The 25,742-nt window shown below is 43.2% G+C and overlaps 1 protein-coding gene across 1 annotated transcript; it reads left to right on the top strand.

The window, feature by feature from the left end:
* The first annotated feature begins 6,736 nt into the window (after nucleotides 1–6,736).
* Nucleotides 6,737–24,753, top strand: ZKSCAN2 (zinc finger with KRAB and SCAN domains 2). Its single transcript, XM_036460187.2, has 7 exons — nucleotides 6,737–7,765; nucleotides 8,697–8,874; nucleotides 10,899–10,990; nucleotides 11,324–11,450; nucleotides 13,742–14,425; nucleotides 16,679–17,167; nucleotides 20,263–24,753. Exons 1-7 carry the CDS (start codon nucleotides 7,385–7,387, stop codon nucleotides 21,183–21,185), a joined length of 2,874 nt encoding a protein of 957 aa, XP_036316080.1. The 5' UTR covers nucleotides 6,737–7,384; the 3' UTR covers nucleotides 21,186–24,753.
* The last annotated feature ends 989 nt before the right edge of the window (nucleotides 24,754–25,742 follow it).

The raw sequence follows: 25,742 nt of genomic DNA, 5'->3' as shown, positions 1-25,742 counted from the left end.
CACCATTTATAATAAATTAGGGCCTCACCCTACTCCAGTATGACCACATCTTAACTAATTACACCTACAATGACCTTATTTACAAACAAGGACACACTCTCAGGTACTGGGGAGTTAGGACTTCAACATAGGGGTTTGAGGGGAGCACAATTCAACTGTAACAATCCCCTTCCTCAATTATCTGCTAAATGATGGGGTGCTCTACCTTCTTTCCTTCTATATTGGAAAGAAGGGTCTACCTTCTTTCCTTCTATATTGATATTCTTTCTCCATGTTTTCATCAAGTCTGATGGCTTTAAATATATGCGGATGACCCTGATTTTATCTCCACTACTGACCTTTGCCTGGAGGAATAGCCAACTGTCTATTTGACACTTACATATGTAATAGAGATCTCAAAATTATTGCATTCAATTCCCAACCACAACTCCACTCCAACAAACCAGTTCTCCTCCCCATATCAAAAACTGTAGTACCACCAACCCAGTTGCTCAAATTGAAAATGAAGGGGTCATCCTCAATCCCTTTTGCTCCATTATACGTCTTGACTGTTTGGCATTCAAAATATATAAAACACACTCATTTCCCTTCACCTCTACTGTCACACCCAAGTCCAGGTCATCGCCTTTTGCCAGAACTAAATCCAAAGGCTCACACCTGGTCCCTCTTACCCTCTTTCAATCCACTCTCAATCATCCAGTGTTATTGTGTTAAAGTATGCATCAGACCATGTCACTCAGCTTAAAATCCTAAAATTCCATTTTTTTTAAAAAATCCCTGTCCAATAATATGTTTTACTGATTTTTTAAAGAGAGAAACATCTATATGAGAGAAAAACATTGATTGGTTGCTTCCCATACATGCCCCAACTGGGGATCAAACCTGCAACCAACCCTTTGGTGTGCGGGATGACGCTCCAATCAACTGAGCCACCCAGCCAGAGCTAAAATGTCATGTTTTTTGTTTTTTGTTTTAATCAATTACATGCTCCTTACCACAGCCTGCCCAGCTCTTCCAACAAGGTCTGTGACTGACTTTGGTCCCATTCCTCCACTTGCTCATGATGCCTCAGCCACACTGGTCTCCTCTCAGTTTATAGAACACTTCAGTTTATAGGTTCCCACTTGAGGCCTCTATTTCCCCCTCCAGGAATGTCTTCCACAGACCCTGTACCTGCATGTTCCTTCTCATCCTTTAGCTTCCAGCTCAAGCAGCAAGATTAGAGAAACATTTCCCTGATGAAACTTTACCTCTTATTTATTTTATATCCTTCCTCCTCACCCCTACTAAGTTCATAAGTACCACTCATGTTCATGATGCTACCTCCCCTTGGAATACCTTTTCCCCCTCCTGCTAAACATCCTTCCAGTTTCCCTGTATGGGGCTTTTCCTGGAAGCCATTGCTATTACCCTGTACTATCATAGGCCTTCATACATAGCGCTACACATTTATTCTAACACTAGAGGCCCAGTGCATGAAATCCGTGCATGGGGGAGGGGAGGAGTGTCCCTCAGCCTGGCCTGCACACTCTCCAATCTGGGAACCCTTGAGGGATGTTCAATCCCTCACAATCCAGGACATCCCTCTCACAGTTCAGGACTGCTGGCTCCTAACTGCTTGCCTGCCTGATTATTGCTAAATGCTCCCCTGCTAGCCTGATTGACACCTAACTGCTCCCCTGCCAGCCTGGTCGTCCCCAACTGCCCTCCCTTGCAGGCCTGGTCTCACCCCCAACTGCACCTCCTTGGCAGGCCCGATCTCGCTCCCAACTGCCCTTCCCTGCCAGCCTGATGGCCCCAACTGCCCTCCCCTGACAGCCTGGTTGCCCCTAACTGACCTCCATGTAGGCCTGGTCCCCCCACAACTGGCCTCCCCTGCCAGCCTGATCACCCCCAACTGCCCTCCCCTGCCAGCCTGATCGCCCCCAACTGCCATCCCCTGATGGCCTGATCACCCCCAACTGTCATTCCCTGGTTGCCTGTTTGCCCACAACTGCCCTCCCCTGCTGGCCATCTTGTGGTGGCCATCTTATAAAGATATGAGGGCAGCCATCTCCAGTGGCCATTTTGTGACACCACCTAGGCTTTTATTGTATATTGTAGATGACAATTATCTGACTGATTTCCCCCATTTTACTGTCAATACTTTGCATAAAAGAGTTATGTTTTATGTATTATCCACTAGTGTCTAGCATGGTGCCTCAGGGAGATATGGAGCAAAAAATTGTTGACTGATAGCTATATGCATGAAGTTGAGAATATTTTACTGTTACTCAATGGTGTAAGAGGAACTGGAACATTTTAATGGTTGTTATTCTGTCAGCTCTCTGACCACCTTTAGTGAGCCAGTGGGAGAGGCAATTTTTAATTTGTGAAATGGAAATTTATTTCAATTAATTATAGCTTAAGATATAACATTTGAAAATATTTATACTAAGTCCAAAATAGACACACGAATACACACATATTCAACTTTTAACTTCCTTTTCAATTTTAAAAAATATAGATTGGATTTGCAGGATATGAAAGAAGAAAGAAGTAACTGGCATTACTAGGAAATCCCCAGCAGGAGCTTTTTATCTTAGTACAGGCACAGACAGCACTTCTGGTACTATTTAATGTATATTTAATATTCACTTTTATGGTAGCTCTGCTTTCTTTTTTTTTCTTTTTTCTTTTTCTTTTTTTTTTTGGAGTTGTCTTTTTTTATATATATATTTTATTGATTTTTTTTGCCCCCCTCCCTTCCACACATCCCCTCCATCCCCAGAGTTTTATGTCCATTGGTTGTACTTATATGCATGTATAAAAGTCCTTCGGTTGATCTATTATCTCCCCCAGATCTTCCTCCCCTCCCCGCTGTAATTTGACAGTCTGCTTGTTGATATACTATCTCTATATCTATCTTTTGGTTCATCAGTTTATAACGTTCTTTATTACCCACAAATGAGTGAGGTCATGTGGTGTTGCAGACTGGTGCAACCACTGTGGAGAACAGTGTGGAGTTTCCTCAAAAAACTGAAAATGGAACTCCCACTTGGTAGCTCTACTTTCAATCCCATCTTCTGGTTGCCAGCCTAAGGGCTGGTATGTCAGCACCATGGACAGAGGAATGCTGTGCAAAAATTGCCTTTTTTACTTTGCTAGATATTTTCCTAATATTAAACAAACATAAATGCTATTTGTATGGTAGAAATGTTTAATTTTATTTTTAATTGCAGTTTATGTTTGGCATTATTTTGTATTAATTTTAGGTATATAGCATAGTGGTTAGACAATCACATACATTACGAAGTGATCACCCTAATGTTTCAAGTACTCACCTGGCACCTAGAGTGTACTATGCTAAGTGAAATGTCAGGCAGATAAATACTATATGCTTTCACTTACATGTGGAATCAAAAGATCACACTTAAGGCTGCTTATAAAATGACAGCTGTATAGCAGATGTATTACCTAGGAAAGACGGGTTTGACTGTTCCCCGGGGATCATGGGAAGAGAGCACCCCTGGGAATGGGTCAGATCAGAGAGTGGGGTCTTAAAAAAATAACCACTCCTCCAATATGTCTCCAAGAAGCATGATCTCCTTCATTTATTAGCCTATATTTGTTCACCTTTTTCGACAACCTGCTTTTCCGTTCCCAAGGCACCAACATTTTCATGCTGAAGTAACTGTAAACACCTACCTAGAAAATGTGGAGAAAATTTGTTCTTTTTACCTGCCAGCATCTATGATCCTTTTTGCCTTTGCAAACTACCTTTCAAACAAATAAGCTGTGAAAGAAAAAGATACTGAGGAATTTTTTATGCTTTTTTAGGAAGGGTTTATGATTATATTGAAGTTGTATTTTAAATGAGTTCCTGTCTTTTAGCTATAGATTCTGTTACAAATAAAGTAATATGATGTCTGGGACTTGCTTCAAAATAATCCAGGATAAGGGGAGTAGGTAGACATATAGAGAAGACAAGATTGGCCATGAGTTGCTAATTATTAAAGCTGGAAGATAAGAACATGAAAATCCTACATTGTGTTTGAAAATTTCCATTAAAATATACATATATGTGCATGTGCATGTGTGCTACTGAGAGGCCACGTACACACACACACACAAAAAAAAATGATTCCTGAAAATCTGATGACCCTGCACCTAAGAGATAATAAAGAGCAGGCTCTACTACCTCACTCCAAGAGCAGCCTAAAGGAGACACGGTTACAATTATCTGATGAAGATCTGAGAGTTTGTCTTGCTCAAGTCCATCTGATGAACAGGAAGTGCAAATGTCTGGGTGTGATCACTTTCTCTGGAGCAAGATGTCTTAGGAGAAAAGTTTCTAGGAAATGAAACCTCTCATGTACCTCCCTGACCAAAAGAAGCTGGGGTAGCCTGGAGTTGCAGTGCTGAGGCTGAGTGGAAGGAGGGGTGCCTCATTTGTGATGATGGATCCAAGGTCAATACCTAAAGTTCTAGGTAAAAACGGGGAAAAAAATTAAATATAAAATGGGCTAGATAAGCAGAGGGAACCAAGATGTGATGCCAAGCATATCAGGATGGAGAGGAGCTAAGATATGAAGAGAGTGGAGAAGTTCAAAAGGAAGGCAGGTAAATATTTCGGGGTGGGAGACAGTTAGGATCTTTACATGCAGCAGCCATGTCAGAAGCAAATAAGGAGCTGTCGGAATCTTGTGGATAAAATTTAAAAATGAAAGTAAAAGTGTTTCAAAGCCTGTGAAACTGCACACACAGGAAGAACTGTTCAGACGCTATGGACAGTAGATGAGGTTTTGAGGTTGAATGCCAACTACATATGAGGCACTGCTCTCAGCACCTGGAATATATGGTGGAAAAGAAACCTGCAACACTGAGCAACATTCTAGTAGAAGAGATAAATGTACTTGCCAATTACTTAAAAATGCTTAACCAAAAAAAAAACCATAACCATGATGCTAGCCCTAACACAGGCTGTTTCACTTACATAAAAAGTGAGGCCTCCAGTTTGCCCCAGTCCCTACCATCCCCTATTGTTTACCCTTTTCCTACTTCACTCAATTCTATATCTGCCTGAGCCCCACAGGCTTTTCAGTTTGTGACCCCTGGTCTCCAATGTCCCTGGGCTGCTTGTGACACTTGCTTCTCTTAAAACCACCAAACGGCCCAGGGTCATAAAAGACCCTATCCTTGGCTCAATCTGAAGTAACCTTACCTATTGCCTTGCTGAGATCTCAATGTCTTCACCTCTAAAGAGGTAAGCCTACCTGCTCTATTGGATTGCTGTGCGACTAGAATTGGCACCATCAGCTCTTACTCCTGCTTTGGATCTCCTCCCTAGCATTGCTTCTTCAAAGGAAGCCTCCAGACCTCCTGATGAGGTCAACCCTCTAAAATGCCAGGTTCTCAGCATCACGTTCACAGTTGCAAGTGCAGGTTAGTTTGTTGGCTCTTTGACTAATGCCTGCCTCTCCCACCAGGCTGAAAGCTCAGCACGGCAGGGACCCTGCTTGTACTCACAACCTATCACCATTATTTTAAAGGGAAAGAAGAGCCCTCACCGGTTTGGTTCAGCGGATAGAGTGTGGGCCTGCGGACTGAAAGGTCCTGAGTTGCACTCGGGTCAAGGGCACATGCCCGGTTGGGGGCTTGATCCCCAGTAGGGGTCGTGCAGGAGGCAGTCCAACAATGATTCTCATCATTGATGTTTCTACCTCTCTCTTCCTCTCTCTTTCTCTCTGAAATCAATAAAAATATTTTTAAAGGGCGGGGGAGGGGGGAGAAAGAGAATGAAAGACAAGAAAGCTGGGTAAGACCATCCTGGCCTACTTCTGACCGACCCTCTCTCCCAGAATGCCTGTTGGTTAGAGGCACGCCCAGCCCCTGCGCTCCTAGAATGTGCACATACAGTTGAAGCTGGGACTTTTCACGCTGACTTACACACCTGAAACTAATACAATAGTGAATATCAACTCCAATCGAAAAAAATAAAAATATTTAAAGTCACTGCGATTCGTTTTCCAATAGGCCCTCTACCTTCCGGAACACGGACTTTTTGCTTTGCCCACTGATCTGGCATGTGGTCAACAGAGGGCGGGGTGGTGAGCACAGGATGGTCGGGGGTCCCCACGGAAGCTGAGAGACCCTGGCAGCTCGTTCCTGGCGCTGCCGCCGGAAAGTGAATACGACCTGGTCTGGGGCTCAGGGCACAGGCCCCTCCGGTCACGTCAAATCACTGGGACATCCAAAGAGCCCCGCCAGAACCCAAGGCCAAGGGCAGCCAGGTGGCATGCTGCTCTGCGGGCCACTGCTAGCAGGTGCTGCCACTGGCAGGTGGTGCCCCTCACAGGCGCTGCCCCTCCTGGCGGTGCCCCTTGCAGCGGTGCCGCAGGACAAGGCCGAGGTCGCCGCCAGCACGTGGCCAAGGCGGGAGAAACAGAGCCTCCGTTCGCCCCTCCGCCGGCCGGCCCGCGCAGAAAGGACTCCGCAGCGCCTCCCCATGCGGGCACCCCACCTCGCAGATGTCCCCCGGCCTCCCGGGTGCCCGGGGTGAGGGAGGATCCCCGCAGCCCTCCCCGCACGTCCCCCACGACCCCTGGGCATCCCTGCGCCGCAGCGCCTCGGCGTCGCCCGCGCTCCTGGAGCCCCCGTCGGCCAGTCCCCGCGCCGCGCGCTCTCGCGAGACCGCCGTGCCGCCCGCTCCCGCCTCAGCCCCTCGCCGGCGGGAGGGCGAACCCGGGTCCTGCGGCCGAGGTCGCGGGCGGCGCATGCGTGGCCGCGGCTCCCAGCGCCCCCCGCGCAGTCCGCGGGCGGAGCGGACGCGGCGGTGCGGGGAGCCGGTGGCCGCCCTCGGAGTGGTCGGCTTGGCCCCGCGACTGCCCTCCCCTCGGGGGAACCGCCGCGCGGCCTGTCCTGGGCGCGGAGGGTCCGTGAGGACAGCGGGGCCGCCTTGGGCCCGGGACACCGCCCGCCGCACCGACCACCGCGGCGGCCTGCGCGCGCCGCCCGGCCCGAGCCTCGAACCCGGGGCCGGCGGGGCCTGCACACCGGCCCCTCCCACCCGGGCCTGGCCTCCCGGGAGCCCGACCCTGAGAACCCGCACACCCTCCTGGCCTGGCTGTGCGCCCTCTCCGCGGCCCCTCGGATTTCCTCCAGCCTCCGGGTCCCACGGCATAAAAATGCCCCCCGCACGACCGCACGGCGGGAGCGCGCCTCGCTCGGAGAGGAGGCCCGGTGTGGGGCCTTCGGGGCGCATGGTTGCGGTTTCCAGGGCCGAGGGCAGATTTGATCCATCAGCCTGGAGTGGCTGTTCCCGCTGAGGCCGCCTCCCCACGCTCCCAGGAGGCGGGTTGCCCTCGGAGGGCTGGCCGGACGGGAGGCTGACCCCGGGTGGAGCATGGACGCCCCGCTGGAGGCTGAGGGGTGCCTGATGATGAAGGTGGAGCGGGCCCCCGCGTGGGCCTCGGAGCCCGTGCTGGGAGGCCCGGGGAGCTCCGCCTCGGAGACCTCCCGCAAGTGCTTCCGGCAGTTCTGCTACGCGGACGTGAGCGGCCCCCACGAAGCCTTCAGCAAACTCTGGGAGCTCTGCTGCCGCTGGCTGAAGCCCGAGCTGCGCTCCAAGGAGCAGATCCTGGAGCTGCTGGTGGTGGAGCAGTTTCTCAGCGTGCTGCCCGAGAGGATCCAGGCGCGGGCGCGGAAGCAGTGCCCGGAGAGCGGCGAGGAGGCGGTGGCCCTGGTGGTCCACCTGGAGAAGGAGGCTGGAAGGCGGAGACAGCCGGTGAGAGCGCCTTCTCCTTTTCCTGCTTAGAAAGAAGGGGTGGGTGAGGCAGGGGTGCGGTGCACGAAGCGCCATTGTGGAAGGATAGTGGTACTAATCAAAGACCTTCAACGTGAATCCACTTGAATAGCAAGTAGAACAAAAAGCTTTGCTTCAAACAGTTATCTTGCAAATGAAACTAAACCGTATTCACCTAAATATTAGTTTCAAGTCTTGGCATTAATGTTTCCCAAAAAATAAATTTTATGCGAAAATTTATGCTCCACGGGGTTTAACTTTTGCAGCTTGATCCTAAAGAGAGCTGCTGGGGGGCGGGGGCGGTAAGGACTTCAGCAGTGATCCCGGGGCCCTCTCAAATCCTTCACCATGCCGGTCCTTGTCTTAGGCTACCTCAACGCCATCATCCCGTCACTCTTCTCCAGTGTAACGGCCACGTCTGCATTTGTCAGTGGCTTTGCACGATCTTCTGGTTGTTTTTCAGCAGTTCTTCCATTAACCTCATGAAATGCTGCCAGATTTGCAGTTTCCCCTTGCAGAGGATTTGCATTTGTGTCAAGTTCTGACTGCCAGCACGTTTCTGTGTCCATCAAGGATAGACATGAGATGTGGAGATTAAGCTTAGTAGTATGTTTTCATTTCACCAGTGAATTTGTGTTCTGATAACTCAATTCTCTGTGAGCCTACTAGTAGATGTGAGGACTCAAATCTCTATTTTAATGACAAGAAGGTGCTGTACTTCACCCCTGACAGATCTCTATTACTAAAGAGCACTCTCCATTCCCTTACATCCAGACTTACGGACAGACAGTTCTATTAACCCTTAGAGCCTACACTGGAAATGAGGTGCAGTGTCATTCGTTCTCATGTCGTCCTGCCTTCTTTGCTGTCTTTTTCTCCCTTTGTTCACTATGGCTTTGGCTTTATTTCCCAGGTTTGCAGCCCTGTGCGGTCAGAGAAACAAGCCCCACGTGCAGCAGTGTGGGATGTGGCAGATTCTCCCCCAGAGACCCAGCCCGGAGTGGTATCCCGGGAAGAAGCTGGAAGCCTGCACTCAGGACACCAGGAGCAGCCGACCCCAAAGAGAGAGCTGCGGCCCTTACCCAAGAATGGTAAGAACTCAGAGATGCCAAGGGCAGACCATGGCAGATTTATTTTTCAGTCCTACCTGTGGCTTGCTCAGAGTACTGTCCTCTCAATACATATTTGAGAATAAATTGAATATTGGGGGAAAAGACTTTAATAGGTAAGTAAAAGGGATCTTAAAGATTGAACCTAGAAAAACTGCCCAAGCAGGCCTTGAAGTCTTGTAGTGTTACTTAAGAATCTCCATTCTGTAATCAGCTTGTGTTTTTAGTCCTGCCATGTGTATATGTGGATGTGTTCTTGGCTGACTACAAAGAACTTGAAAAACTGAAAGGTAAATAAGACATTTATTTTTAGAAATTGACTTATAAGTTAGGCATTATGTAATTGGCATATGAGAAGGATAAACATAAGACTGCATAGAGAAGGGGCACTGATGTTCATAGCTGCTCGGGTCATTCACAATTCAAGTCAGACACAAGGAAACAAGCACCCTGTCCTTTGCAGTCCACAGAGATCTCTCCATCCCTGGCAGTGTGGTGTCAGGCTGAAAGAGAAGAATGGAAAGATCATTGAACCTGCTGTAAAAGACGGGCTTACATCCTATCTCTGCCCCTCCTTCTCTGATCTTGGGCAAGTAATATTAGCAAGAGCATTAATGCATAGAAGTGACAGACAACCTGGGTTCAGAACCCAACTCTGCCATTCTTTATCTGTGTCCTTTGCCAGGTAACTTCTCAAACTTTCATTCTGTCATTTGTAAAAGGAAAATAATGAGGTTGGTACAGATTAAATGAGGCATTGTAAGAAAGCCAGAGCACAATAGGGCTCAGTTAATGTTAGTTTCCTTTCTCCCATAATGGCATGATTATTTTTAAACTTCAAATCTGACTTACACAACTCCTCACCAAAAGACAAGATCCATACTGTATACTGTACCTCCTTTTCCCTCTCAAAATTTATATTATGATAGAATGCATTGCAAATGTAATGGTTTCTGAAGTTTCTAGTATGTGTTCATCAGTATCTAAATTCCCTTATCACGTGGATTAAATACTCCCAGTTACTTTAGCTGATAAGTTTAGTCCAGTAAATTCATGGTGTTTCTGGATTTTGCCATCCCAAAGTGATAAGGAATTCCTAAAGTGGAAAGTTTGGTCTGTTGAGGTACTTAGGAGTGTGCAGGATAGAAAATTTGAAGGATAAATATCTTAGGTGAATTCTAAAAGAAGACTTGTAATTTCAGCCTTATAATTCTAAGGGAATAATAAGTTTCCAAGGAAGGAATTTGATTTGCTTTTATAGAAAGTAGTGTAAAAAAAAAAAAAAGTAGTGTAACAAGCTTTTGAATTCTTGGTCACAGTGATATTTATTCTGGAAGTTTTTTCTAAATAGTTCATAAGTAGAAGTTAGACTACAGACTTGCTGTATATAAGTTTGTATATCTTCATTCCATCTTTCAAGGGGTGTATTGCCTGCAGTGTTCAGGATCTTGTAGCTTCTTTAGCATACTGATAGGGATTAACTTATACTAGAGGTTACAAATAGATCAGGCACATGCCAAGCCAGGCCTGTTTTGTTTCACCTACAGAAAGGTTTTTGGTTTGGGGTTTTGTTTGGTTGGTTGGTTTTAGTTCTCAAGACTTTTAATATTTTGTACAAAATTCTGACTTCTCTTGAAAAAAATTAGAAGCTTGGCTATTCCAGGTCCAAAGTCTCACAAAGAAGCATCATCTGGGACTGAGCATTGCTGTACCCTTTCGACAGGTCATGTGCTCTCTCGTTCCCCACACACCTTGCCTGGCCCCTTTCGTGATGTGCTTTATCTGCTTACTCCCTAAAAGCACTAGCATTTTTGAGTCCTACTTTAAGTTACTGAATTCATGGAGAAAATGATCAGTTTATATTTGTTGCTTTTTTTGTAACATGCTCATTTCTTAAAATGATCAGTTTATTGTTGCTTTTTTGTAACATACTCATTTCTTAAAAGGACAAGCAGCATGAATTAAAGGACCAGAGGCGGCACACCAATTGATTGTTTCTTTTACAGCTTGCCCTACTCCCTGGGTTCCCATCCCTGATGAAGAATGGAACACTATAGATCAGGAAGTAACAACCACAAAACTTCCTGTTGTGTCTCAGGTAAATTGTATTGTCCTCCCTGGCCTTCCTTTCTAGGGTATTCAGTCACAATGATTTCCTGTCCTCAGATTTTTATACTCCAACCAAGAAACTTTTCCCCCTTGTTCCTTTTTCAGAAAAGATTGGACATTTTTCTGGGTAATGACACACATTGGTGAATCATCTGTCTTATGATTCTTTATAGTATCTTCTGATTCATTCGGCCCTATTTACACTTGGTTCCTTGATTTTATTATAATTCTTTAAGGCCCTTCTGTGCTTCATTCAATATTGTTCATCCTTCAAAGACCCACATGGTTATCTTGGTAGTCATTGCTGTTAGTGTTGTTACAGGGACCAGTGAAAGATGTCCACTTGGCGAGAGGTTTTTCCCACAAAAAGAGTGTGCATCAGATTCCTGCTCACAGAGACCTCTACCGGGATATAAGGGAAGAGAGTACTGGGAACATGGTCTCCCTGGGTAAGGATTCTTTCCCTTTTTGGATAAAAGATTTGGGGATTTATAATGTATTTATTCTACTGATGATAAAATAGTTATAAATGTTAACACTTAAAAGACTTTCATGGGTTGTCAAATCATTTTTGCAATCTAGCTTACTAGACCTAGTAACGACTTATCCATGTTCTCTTGCCTTACTCATTCCTCTGTTCCAGTTTAAAATTTATATGCTTATAATTTAGTGACTAAAACATTGGAGAAGTGTTATATGTGACTGTCATATTTATATTATCTCAATGTAAACTTACCCATATAGCCTAAAGACTCCATTCACAAAGTCTCTTAGGAATTTGTTTTTGTTTTACTATAGTAAACCCAACAATTTTTACAGGGCCTGACACATGGGTGGGTGCTCAGCAAATATTTGTTATGTGGATGGAAATCTTATAAATAGAAAAAAATTAATTTTAATACAATAACCTCAATAATATGTTGTGAATTATTTAAATAGCATATATTTACAGGCACATATCACCATTGATGCGTCACTTTACAAGCAAACTGCTTTAGCAGTAGGACTTCACTCAGAGGCAAGCTACAAGTCAAAGACTACATATAACTAAAATTGTAGGCCTAAAACATGCACTAATATACACTAGAGATGTTTCGTACTATCATACAGTAGCCACTAGCTACGTATGGCTATTTAAATTTATAAAATTAGATAAAGTTAAAAATTCAGTTTCTCAGTGGCAGTGGCCACATTTAAGGAATTTGGTAGCTGTATTTAACAACAGTTATAGAACATTTTTGAAATCACAGAAAATTCCATTGGACAATGCTACATATGGACACTAAAATATAGAGATTATAAAATGGAGCATGTCAAATTGAATGAATAAGATAAACCAATAGTTGTTTATATAGAAAGCAATATTAAAAAAAAAAAAGACCAACTTATGACACAATAATAACAAAGCATTCTTCCCAAAATAGTGGGCATCCCAGCCATCTACCTACTATAGATATTGTCTATATTGTCTTGGATCACACAGCATTCGGACCTAGAAAATGCTGAACTAGTCCTTAATAAACTCTGCAGGAGTGCAATAAGGACCATCTTTTAGTACAGATTTAGCCCAGCATCTTCACATATCATCATAGAGTATAAAGACTGAGGCCCAGAGACCCCGCCCTAATTTTTTATCATAGATTATAAACTAATGGCTCATTGTCTAGTCTATACACATATTTTGGCCTTGCATAGCATTTTAAATTTAAATTTAGTTTGTAAATCTGGATTTCCAGTATCTCTTGAAATAGCAAATGCCAAGCACCATGGACCCACAGAATAAGAGAGCTCATGCTGAATTGCCACCTCATGGAGTTATGTTGCCAACCTAGTCCTTATAGATATTGAACTCACGTTGTCCATACACTTAATTCTCTCATGTAAAAATGAAGAGCAAACTTCCATCTCCAGGGTTCTTTCAGGAGGTTTGATTTGATGCTGTTTCTCTAGGAGAATTCCCTGAAGCCACTTTGTGTGTTACCTAGAGAAGAAAACTAAATTTTACTACAAACTTACTGGGCATTGGACACTTCAGAGATGATCATTCACTTAATATTCCCAGCATTCCTTTGAATAGATGATATTTCTCGCTAGGAAACTGAGGTTCAGAGAAATTAAGAAACTTCCCTGATCAAAAAAATAAAGTCAGTGGTGGAGCTAGGATGCACATTTAAGACAAGTTGCTCTCAACAGTATTGTACAAGAACATATTCTCAGTTTGCTTCCCGATTCTTACATCATTTTCCTATTTAGCTTGTCACATGTGTCCAGGAATTCTTCTCACCTCTCCTAGTGTGTAAGTGTGTGTGTTTTGTTGGGATGGGGAGATCTGGGAAGCAGATATAAACACACTTTATTTTATAAGTAATAAATACTGGTCAGGAGCATACTCTGAACCTAGCACAGTGTTAGATAACATGAGGGAATCAAAGGTAATAAAATACGTTTCTTGCCTTTAAAGGTTTTCCCTTAAGAACCAGCTGGAGAAATTAGTGGTATATACATGGGGAGTAAAATGATAGTTTGAGTTAGTAGATGATTGTGCCAGAGAATCATGTACCAATAACTATAGTGTGCACTGTCCTGGTGGAGGAGGATCCTAGAAGAGAGGTGATTGGCCACATTGAACAACAGTGATCTTTGAGGACAGTGGTCCAGGAGAGCATGCTTCAGCAGAAGGTGGGCATGCAGTAATGAATGATCTCTATATCTGGTATGAAGTATGTTTCTCTTACTATAGGAAGTGCAGTATCTACTTCTAACAAGATAGCCCAGATGGAGCAAAGAAAGGAGCCATGGACCATAGGTCTACATTACTCTAATAAAAGGAATAGTTTACGAAGCAATTGCATCAAGGAAAAGTCAGTTCATGCTGTTCAGATTCCTGCAAGGAATGCAGGGAAGATGCGGAGAGAGCAGCAACAGTGGGGCTTAGAAGATGAAAAGATAGCAGGTGTGCATTGGAGCTATGAGGAAACGAAGACATTTCTCGCCATTCTCAAAGAATCTCGCTTTTATGAAACACTTCAGGCTTGCCCCAGAAACAGCCAGGTGTATGGCGCTGTAGCTGAATGGCTGCGAGAGTGTGGCTTTCTCCGAACTCCGGAACAGTGTCGGACCAAGTTCAAAAGTCTCCAGAAGAGCTACCGAAAAGTGAGAAACGGCCACATGCTCGAGCCCTGTGCCTTCTTTGAGGACATGGATGCATTGTTGAACCCTGCAGCTCATGTGTCACCCACTGACAAGCCAAAAGAGATTATGTCTCTCCCTCGACTAAAGAGAATTGGTGTCGGTGCTAAAGAACAGATCAGTCTGATGGAGGAGGAGGAAGCTGCAGAAGAATCTGATAGTGAGGAAATGGGCATCAAATTTATTCGGAAGTCTGAGATCCGTGGTACCCCCGTCTTGTTTCAGAACCTGAGTGGTAAGTATTGTGCTTTTGTTAGGTTTGAAAATGGATGATGTGGTCTTGTGGGGAAAAGAATAGTCCAGAAGTGACAAGGCCTGAGGAGTGCTGTCATGCACACTTTGCCTCAATCACTGTGACTGGTCGTGTAACTAATAGTGTTCTCAAGTGTCTGTTGCTGCCCCCAGTGCAGTTTTAGTATAGCTCTGAGTGGCCATGGAGGGTTCTTTTTGAGATTAGAGCACAGCCTGGATTTTGAGTACTTGGGACCTATGAGAGGAAGAGAAATGGAGTCAGAGGGCTCTAAGGATCTAACATTATCTGAGATTTGGTATAAAGCAGTCAAATGTGTTAGATTGTAGTATACTATCTAGAATAACCAGTGAAAGTGTGTGTAAGTAAAAAAAAAATGAGTAAAAAATGTAATTCTAAAATGAGAGAAAAGAGGATATAAACCCAAATATATCTTCAATTGCAAACTTAAAAGACTGTCGTACATTTAAAAAAAACAACTTTACGTTGCTTACAAGAGATACATCTAATCTAATAAGGTGGGAATATGCAAATTGACCCTCACACCATCACAAAGATGGAAGTGTCCACAGCCAATAAGGAAGGAATATGCTAATTGACTGTCGTGCCCTCAAAGATGGCAGCGCCCATAGCCAATAAGGAGGGAATATGCTAATTGGCCACCCCGCCCTCAAACATTGCAGCACCCACAGCCACAAGATGGCAGTACCCAGTTTCCTTAGCCCCGCCGGGGCAGCAGACATGCAGCAAGGCCTGGCCTACCCTCAGGCAGGCCCAGCTACTCCATGCACCTGCCTCTGGAATACCCCAGTCCCCTCAGCCCCCTAGCTGCCCAGGGCCAGCCAAGACTTGCACTGCCAGCAGTGGCAGCAGCAGAAGTGTGATAGGATGTCGCCTTGCCCTGATTGCCTGGTCCCCTCCTGACCCTGAGGGCTCCCAGACTGTGAGAGAGGTCAGGCCAGGCTGAGGGACCCCCCCTCTAGTGCATGAATTTTCATGCACCAGGCCTCTAGTTTTAAATATAATAACATAGAGACATTGAAATTAAAAGAACAGGAGAAGATATACCATGCACCATACAAAACAAAACTGGTATAGTTTGGGTGCTGGGACATGCAGGACTTAACTGCCAGTTAATAATTATGACAGTAGACACATCGTCTGAGTACTCTGAGCTTTAGTTTTTTCAACTGTTAGGTATGACTGAGAATGCCAGGGTTGTTGTTAGTTAAGTGAGATGACATGCATGAAGGCATTCTGCAAATGTTAACATGCAATAAAACATTGCCTGGTATCACTGTTACTAGTAATGTTTCTCTACCTTATGAAAAGGTAAGTTCTCAGAACGGAAAAATAAATCAGAAGAGCTGGTACATGACTATACCTGTTCAAAAGAAATAGCTCTCAGGAAAAAGATTGAAAGATATCTTAAGCATGCACAGGTATTCACCAATCTGGAAATCCATTGATATGTGGGTGGGGCTCTTACAGTGTCTCAAATACAGGAATCCAGTGAGGGACTGGAAGAGACCAACCAGTAAGGTAAGGATAGAAATGACTTTTTCCTGCTTATAAAACACAAAAGGTAGAGTATAACAAACTGTATTTTGACATGTCCTAGAAAGTTTTGTTCTGCTATAAAAGCTGGACATATGCTTGTCTTAACAGAACATTTCATCTCTCAAAATAGAGGACTCAGTGACCTCAAAAACTACTCTAATGAACATAGTTCTACTCTTCAAGGAAGACTGGTTAGAAAAGTAATAGGAACTTTGGGGGAAAGTTCCTACTGGGTGTCCCAGACCATTATTCTATTGAAAAGACAGCTAAATCCTTAATCACCAAACCAGTGTTAGGTTGGGGGACTGCATTTTCATTCTACCAAGTAAACTGAGATTAATATTATCAATTTCAGTTAAAAATCCTATTGGAATTTTTACTTTATATAATAGATTCATCTGAGAATTGACATCTGTACAACCTGATTCTTCCTATCCAGAAACAGTATCTCTTTATTTTTTCTAGTTCTTTTATGTCTTAAAACATTATAGATTTATATATATATATATATATATATAGATCTCATTTTTGGCAAAGCTTATACCAGGCATATCATAGTTCCTGTTGCTACTGTGAGTGGGATTTGTTTTCTTTTACTTCTTATATTTTGTAATTTTGTATAGAAGCTACAGACTCCTTTTTTTATATATATATTTGAACTTTATCCTTGAATGGCAGGTGTACACTGGGGCTACGAGGAGACCAAGACTTTTCTTGATATCCTCCGGGAGACTCGGTTTTATGAAGCACTTCAGTCCTGCCATAGGAAGAGCAAATTGTATGGGGTCGTGGCAGAACAGCTGCGGGAGTGTGGATTCCTCCGGACACCAGAACAGTGCAGGACCAAGTTCAAAAGCCTTCAGAAGAGCTACCGCAAAGTAAAAAATGGTCACATGCTAGAATCCTGTGCTTTCTACAAGGAAATGGATGCCCTGATAAACTCTCGGGCATCTGTCCCCTCCACCAGCACCCCAGAAGAAGTCGCACCACCTTCAAGGCAAGAAAGAGAGGATATTGAGATTGAACCCCAAGAACCTACAGGCTGGGAACTTGAGGAGTCCTCACAAGAGGAAATAATAGAAGATTCTGGCAGCGAGAGAATGAGTGAGGAAGAAATTGAACAAGAGTCAGAATTCCAGGGACCTCCAGATCTGCAAAACCCAAATGGTAAGGATCATCGAGGGTTGTAGTCTAAAAGGGTGTGTGATTTACTGAAAAATTAGTAGATTTGGCACTTCAGTCCTGCCATAGGAAGAGCAAATTGTATGAGGTCGTGGCAGAACAGCTGCATGTCATTCGTGAGTATTCATTAAAAATTTGAGTGTCCTGTGCAGTTTGAGGGACAGGGGATATAGTAAAGCAGTTTGTATGCTCATGATGCTTCTATTCAAAGAAGGAGCTTACATTCTAGTGATTCAGCTTTGGGGATTTCAGCCTCAGTTTCTTCTGTATGAGTTAAGCAATGTTTTATATCTACTAAAAATTTTATGGGGGAGAAAATTTGGAATTATACATGAGAAAAACTCAGGCGAAGGAGGGTGTCAGTAAGCCTGAAACAAACGTCTCGGTGATGTGTGATATGCATGAAAAAAAGGACAGGCAGAGACCAAATGAGAGAGAGAGAGGCTTTATCCTGGTTCTCAGCTCCACCTGGGTATTTCCCACTGATGCTTGGAAACCCGTGTGAGCATCTCATCAGACTTAAACTTTCAAAACTAAAAGCACTATCCTTCCTACCCCATGGCTCTTCCCTATGTCCTCCTATAGGTCCTCCACACTTAAAATTTCAGAGATATTTTTTATGCCTTCTCTCCCATTATTTACACCCAGGCCGTAACACTTTTTTTCAACTGTTGTAGAACTTCTGTCTGTCCCCTCTTTGTTTCCTGTAGCCCATACCCAAGTTCAGTCTTTGTGTCTGTTGGCTAGACTGCTGTAAATATCTCCAGACCAATTTTTTTTTTAAATATATTTTATTGATTTTGTACAGAGAGGAAGGGAGAGAGATAGAGAGCTAGAAACATCGATGAGAGAGAGTCATCCATCAGCTGCCTCTTGCACACCCCCACTGGGGATATGCCCGCAACCAAGGTACATGCCCTTGACCGGAATCGAACCCGGGTCCCTTCAGTCCCCAAGCCGATGCTCTATCCATTGAGCCAAACTGGTTTCGGCTAGACCAATTTTCTCTATTGGCCTTGTATTAATGTTCCACCAGCCATCCTTATCTGGGCTCTTATCTTTCTGTCCTTTCCTGTTGTTATTTCCATTCTGAAACTCTGTGTACATTCAAAATAAACACTAAAGAAGGAGGAAATTCATACACATGCTTTCTGATAGTATTATTTTGGAAATTGTAGTATGAAGGCTGAAATCGTACCCTGGTTTATAACTCTGGAAACAAAGTCCTGAGATACCATCTCTTGTGAATCTTGTCTTTTAAGTTGAACTCCAAATCTGTCATCAAATTATCAGGCTCTGTCTGAAACAACTACTACAAGGCTATGACTTCTTCCAGATTCCAAAGCAGTATTAGACCCACTCAGAATGCTTCAAAAGAACTAATTGAACAGTGGCATTGCCAGGGCTTTTTACTTGAATTAATGGAATGACTGCTGGCTGCCTCCTCCCCACAGCTTATGCCACAGCAGTCCGGCTTGGGACAGAGGGATTTCAGCAGTTGCAACTCAATATGTGGAAGGAAAGTAATGTTGAAACTGGCAAGTAAAAACAAGGCAGTATAGCAAAATGCTTATGAACAAAGGTTTGATAATCAACCAAGTCTGGATTGGGCCTAAGTTACACAACTTGTGAAATATTTATGAATGAAATAACACAGTATCTGAAGTTTGTTTCAAAATAGTATGGTTAGAGGGAACAGGGAGCATGTAGGAATAAAGATGAAACAAGATTGGCAATGAGAGATCATTGTTAAAGCTGGTGTGTGGTTCATGAAAGTTGATTGTATAATATATACAATTTTCTTCTTTTCTGCATGTTTGAATTTTTTATAGTAAAAAGTTAATGCAAAACAACATAATTAAGTGACCAGGACAGAATCAGAACCAGAGCTGTCTGATTCCAAAGCCTATGTCTCTTCACCATTTTATGCTCTCTATCTAGAGAACTTCTAGAAAAAGCTGTGATCCAAGATGTACCTTGCAGTGAACGTGGGCTATAGCTGAAAGACTATGGAGAAGATCATTCTAGTTTGGGGAACGGTGAAAACTAAGGTTGAATTAGTGTGGTCTGTGTGAGACAGCCAGAAAAATAGTGATGGGGACATTCGAGGAGGATATGATTAAATATTGATGCACTTAAAAGTCCATCGGGAAATTTGGACTTGATCACTACAATAGAATCTACTCCATGCACTAGTGTAATGTAGTGTATTTTAGGACAGAAATGACACTTTGAAAACAGGATGAATTAGAGGGGAATTTCTGGAAGATAAAACAAGTTGCTACCAGGTTAATTAGGGCAGTGTTTTTCAACCTTTTTTGGGCAAAGGCACACTTGTTTCATGAAAAAAATCACGAGGCACACCACCATTAGAAAATGTTAAAAAATTTAACTCTGTGCCTATATTGACTATATATAAAGTAATTCTCTTGAATAGGAATCAAATAAACACAAAGAAAGTATTTTATAATTACTTTATTATGAAATATTAAGTAAACAAAATAGTGAAAAATTATAAAATTCTTGTCTGCACCTACGGCACACCAGGCAACATCTCGCGGCACACTAGTGTGCTGCAGAACAGTGGTTGAAAAACGCTGAATTAGGGCATAGATGAGGAGCAGTTCAATTTAGAAGACATTTCTGAAGGCCTACTTTGAACTGGGTATTATTGGATATTCTTGGAACTGAATGAAAATAAGACATAATGGCCGAAACCGGTTTGGCTCAGTGGATAGAGCATCGGCTTGCGGACTGAAAGGTCCCAAGTTCGATTCCGGTCAAGGGCATGTACCTTGGTTGCGGGCACATCCCCAGTAGGGGGTGTGCAGGAGGCAGCTGGTCGATGTTCCTCTCTCATCGATGTTTCTAGCTCTTTATCTCTCTCCCTTCCTCTCTTTAAAAATCAGTAAAATATATATTTAAAAAAATAATAAAAAAAAGTAAGACATAATGAATTGGGGAAGAGTAAAAGGACCTGAAGCCAGTGAAGTGTACAGGGATCCTAATAGATGATGCTTTGAAGGCCATGTTTATGTTAATACAGGACTGCTCTGAAATTTTTATTGTCTTTTTTTCAGATTTTGAAATTAGAAGTAATATCAAGGAGGATGAAACACAGGTAATATATAAGGACATGGAGCAGCACAAGATGTTGATAGAAAAATCTAAAAGAGTTGTTTCCCAGAATAGTGATCTAGGTAAATATTGTAAAAAAGAACGTATCTCAGGAACACAATGGGAAAACCATCAAGGAATCAGACAGGGAAAGCCGATGTCTCAGCCTAGAGATTTGGGAAAAGCTGTAGTGCATCAGAGGCCTTTCATGGGCAAGAGACCCTATAGACTTCTCAAGTATGGAGAAAGCTTTGGAAGGAGTACTCGTCTTCTGTGCCGGATGACCCACCAGAAGGAAAACTCTTATAAGTGTAGTGTCTGTGGGAAGTGCTTTGGTAGAAGCAGGAGCCTCATCAGACACCAAAGAATCCACACAGGAGAAAAACCTTTTAAATGTCTCGACTGTGGGAAAAGCTTTAATGATTCATCAAACTTTGGTGCTCATCAGAGAATCCACACAGGAGAGAAGCCCTACAGCTGTGCAGAGTGTGGGAAGTGCTTTAGTCAGAGCTCAAGTCTCATCATACATCAGAGAACCCACACAGGTGAGAAACCCTATCAGTGTGGGGAGTGTGGGAAAAGCTTCACCAACAGTTCTCATTTCAGTGCCCACCGCAGGGTCCACACTGGAGAGAGTCCCTACAAATGCATGGATTGTGAAAAGAGTTTCAATAACTGTACTCGATTTCGAGAACATCGGAGAATGCACACTGGAGAGAAGCCCTATGGGTATGTCCACTGTGGCAAACATTTCAGTAAGGGTTCTGTTCTGACCAAACATCGGGAAGTTCATGTGAGAGAAAAGCTCCTACCACATCCTCCATCCATGTATTCCCCAGAGAACCCACATAAAGGGAGAACTGACGATTTCAGAAAGACTTTTTGATGACGATCTCTTCTGTTCTTTAATGTCCCTTTAGCCATCCTACCCTGATCTCACTCTTGGGATCTTTTATTAGCTATAAAGTAATTCCCAAGATAAGCTTGAGAAAATAAATAAAATAAAGACTTGGATCCTGTTCTCACCTCTGCCTCTAACTTGACCACCTTCTCCTTTAATAAAAGGGAGAACATAAATTATCTAAGTTCAGAATGGAATTATCTTCGATATGTTGAGGCTATTGCTATGGAATTGCTATGTCCAGCAACATCAAGATCCTTCCATTTAGGTGAGAGTTGTTTTCAAGAAGATGAAAAACACTGAAAGGTGGTTTCTTTTTTTGTTATGTACCACATGAGATTCTGGATGCAACTTGACCACAGAGTTTCATGTTTGAGTAGAAGTTTCAGGAGTCCTACATCAAGTTCATTTTGGTTTTGAAGATAGCCACAAAGGAGACTGAACATTTTATAACTTTCATCAGAAGTCTGTTGCAGTGTATTGTTTTGTGTCAAGAAGTTGATCTGAATAGTGAGGGTAGAATCTCTGTGTTGTCCCTGAAGTCATGATAGCAGTGCTTTGCCCTCTGTAGAGAAGAGAAGCAACTGATCACCTATAATCCTCTGTGTACCAACCTTTTCTGTCTCTGAAGACTGAATCCTCTTGGTTGCTGCTTTCCAGCCTGTGAGAATCCAGCCCTGTCCTACACTTACCTCTTCTTGTTCTGGGTGCTTTTATCTGCTCTTCTGAGCTACCACACTCTCCTCAGATTGACTAGGCTGCATGTTCGTGGGTGTGTCTAATTAAAGTAAAGGATTTTAGAACTTTCTAGTACTCCCCTGTAACTTCTCTGGTTCTTATTTAAAACATGATGTGTGTTGGAATATTTATGCCTCCCAACCTCACACTTTAGTATAATATTATATAATCATAGTTTTCTGAAACTTTAAGGGGGTAGGAAGAAGTAGAGACCCAACACATTAAATATTTCTAAAACCAGTAGGACTCCTTAGGCCGATCAGATAGCTACCTCTGTCCAGACCAGCACTTCCAGGGCTGTTTGTTAAATATTCTCTTTTCTGGGGCTTCCAGATCTTATTTATAGAATCATGACCCTCACTGGAGAGCCCTGAGTACTTTATACAATTCTATAGCTCATTAAGTAAAAGCAGAAATATTTATGGAAATTTCCAATCCAGAACACATTAATTTTCTTCATTTACCTGTTTACCTGAAAAATCTTTCTAATAACCCCCTAGCTCTGAGCCCAATAAATAGTGAAGGAAGGGTTCAGATGAATAAATAGTTCATTCCTTTCTAGAAGTTAGATGAAATTTGGTATCCCAAGGCTGGTTGCTTTAATAGGGAGCAGTCATCGTTTGGTGGAAAGATAACCAGAGTCAGGGTTGTGGGTACACGCTTCTTCTGATCTTATCTCTCCTTTGTCATGTGCTCTCTTATTTGAACACATCTGAAGATAACATTTTTCCTTTATGTTTGAATCTGTTGAAACTTGTTCAGCAGAGTATCAAGAGGGGTAGGCATTTTGGATGCCACCATAGGGTGTGGCCTGCTGGAAGGCAGGTGACTCAGGTAAACGTTGATAAATGTTCTCCTTTACACTTGGAAATGTTATGCTTGTTCACATCTGAATAGATTAACTTCCTCTGTGTTGTCAGATTTTCTTTCCTTTTTTCTCTTTTATTAATCATTTTTATTTCTCAATTACCGTTGACATACATTATTGTATTGGTCTCAGGTGTGTGTTGTCTAAATCATAGACTTAAAGGTAAGTGCAGCTTCGTGTTGGTAGTATGCTGAGTGAGCACAATCAGATGTGTTAGTGCCAGTGGCGTGTGCTTACACTGTATAGACCTTCTGGAATTCCAACTCTAGAGAAGGTTCACATTAAGTCATCACTTAGTAATATGTACATAGGATTGATAATTATATTGACTGATGCATGATTCAGGAAAAGTGAATTATCCAGAAATATTTATTAAGCACCATTGTGTGTTAAGGCCATGTTCTAGGCACAGTGAGGGATACGAAAATGAAAAAGGAAGCACGGTGCCTGTACTCAAGTACCTTGAAATATGGCAGAAGTATTGCAGCAAAAGGTAATGCCAATTACATGCAAGTTATAAAGGTCAGTGACTCAATCATGAGAAAACCACCTTCACTTGCAAAAGTGTTTTTCTCACACCTAAAATCTTGTTCCTTCCCTCTGTCTCTCAGACTTCCCTAGTGGCAGAAAGGTTCACACCCAGTCCTTCTCCTGTGGGAGACACTGATTCTGGTGTAGTCTCAGAGGTCTGGGATCAGCTCAGGTGGAGTTTGGATTCTCCTGCAATACTCCTGATTGCAGATGGGCTGCTGAGACATGTATTAAGTTAACTTAATGGAGTTTGTCTCTGTTCTGAGGAGACAGAAAGTCCTGCTCACCATTCCACAAGACTCGTTGCATTTTATCCTTTTGTAGAGGAATGTGAAAGTCAAAGTGAGTGGTGTCTTTTCTACCACATAGCACTGCTTTTACAACCATTGTGGAGAAAGCTTGCTTTAGAGCTCAGAACCAGCGCTGCAGCTCTGATCCTGAGGGGGAGGGGGTGGGGGGGATACTTTTAAAAACACTGTGATTTTTATAACTTACTGGTTTTTTCCTTTTGTTCTCGCTGCTAGAATGCCCAACAAAATTTACAACCTACCTTAACCATCTACCTAAAACATATTTATTTAACCCTGTCTTCTTCCTTTGAAAATTGTTTCAAATCCTATGTTTTTTAAATGGTATAAAAAACAGACATTTTCTTTTCTGACACCTTTCCCAAGGCACTTTGGAAACTGGCTTGTATTCCCTGGCTAGGCTTGCTTTGTTACTCTCACAAATACCTCTAGTTCTTACTGTTGATTTTATTATACAAACAGCCTAATTTATTCATCTGGAAGGAAACTTTACTTCTTTAAAGAGGAAAACTTAACATATATTTACCCAGCCCAGGCTACCTGCCCATGGTGGAGTGAGCATTGGACCAGAAGCCAAAAGAGACAAGTTTTAGTCCTGTTGCTGCCATTTACTGAGTCATTCTACAGATCAGAGCCTCTCTGGCCGAAGCTGCGTAGCTGAAGAGGTTGGATTTGATTGCCAAGACTGCTCTGACTCTAAAGTTCTGTGATGCTATGGAGCACAGTGTGGATGAGGAAAAGTCTGTAAGAACAGGCTGCCCAGCCAGTGAGCCCACTGCCCACTTCAGGCAGAGGGATGCTGTGTGCAGCCCAGGAGCTTGCTCAGGAGAGAAGGAAAGATGGCGCTTGTCACCTTGATAGCCAATGCAGGTAGCTGGCTGAGTAAAGAAAGCCTATTTTGTGAGGTCTGGTGCCCAGTGACAGACAAGACTCAACTGGGGAAGCCGCAGGGCCAGTAGTGGCCGAGTGACTGGTGTAGCTACAAGCCTTTGCCCTGTCTGAATTTATTCCAAGTATAAGTGTCTTTCTGTTCATTGTTTTGTATTGATGTTCACTTAGATGTCTTCTTGAAAACTTACATGTGAAATAAATGTCTGCAATAAATGACTCATTGGTTTTTGCCTTAATTTGGTGCCTTCTATTAAGGAAGAAGAGAACTTGTCTAAGAGCTAACAAAAGCTGATGCTAGTAGCTAAAGAGAATTTCAGTCTTATTCCAGTTCATTCTCCTCCCCCACAACTAGAGGGATCTTTTGTGAGTCCACAGCTACTCCTGTGCAGCTGGCCTCTGATAGTAGCCATTGCCATTGTTCCAAATAATGGTTGGCTCTAATTTCCAGGGTGGGTTTAGCCTTGGGTTCACACTCCGTGTGAATCTGGGGGAAGCACTCACCCACAGCAGCCTTTTACAGTGGAACGAGACTCCACAACTTTCCCAAAAATACACAGTATTGCTTTTGATTTATTGTTTGGTATAAAGGGTTCCAGTGGCTTCCACTTTCCCAGTTTCAACTCCATAGGTCACAGAGCCAATGTAGACATTTTGCTATTTGCTGAGCATGTATTTTCCACTGTTCTCATGAACTAGGAAGAACCACAGGGTGGGTCATCTAAACATGAGCTAGACTCCAGACAAAGTGCCTCTCTCGCCTAGGTGTTGTAGACCTCTACTCTGAAGCCAACTACAGTGAGGCCCAATTTAGCTGCTCAGACAGCATCTAGGCGACCCTGAAGTTTTCCATGTTTCCCTTGAGTAGACAGCCACAACCTTTTTGGAGGAAGCTAAGATAAAGGCTCATAGATGGTGACCTGAGTTCTCCTACAAGATTACTGACATCCCATTCCATTAGATCTGTGCTCTGACTCAGGCTTGGAATTAGATGAGAAACATTAAATCTCTCAGAGCCATAAATCTTCAACTCCTATAAATCAGTTAAAACAGACTTTGAGGGAGGAGAATGAATGCTTTGTTCTCAAGCACTAATAGGAACATAACTAGTCACAACTTTCAAACTCCGTATTGGGCCCGAGGACTCGAAGAGAGGCAAATACCTAAACTCATCCTGAGGTGATGGACTATGAAGGAGAATGGCAGTGT

This window comes from Pipistrellus kuhlii, unplaced genomic scaffold (genome assembly GCF_014108245.1).
Source record: "Pipistrellus kuhlii isolate mPipKuh1 unplaced genomic scaffold, mPipKuh1.p scaffold_m20_p_31, whole genome shotgun sequence".
Classification (NCBI taxonomy): Eukaryota; Metazoa; Chordata; class Mammalia; order Chiroptera; family Vespertilionidae; genus Pipistrellus; species Pipistrellus kuhlii.
The sequence above is the reverse complement of the archived record's forward strand: the minus strand, read 5'-3'. Positions and strand labels throughout refer to the sequence as shown.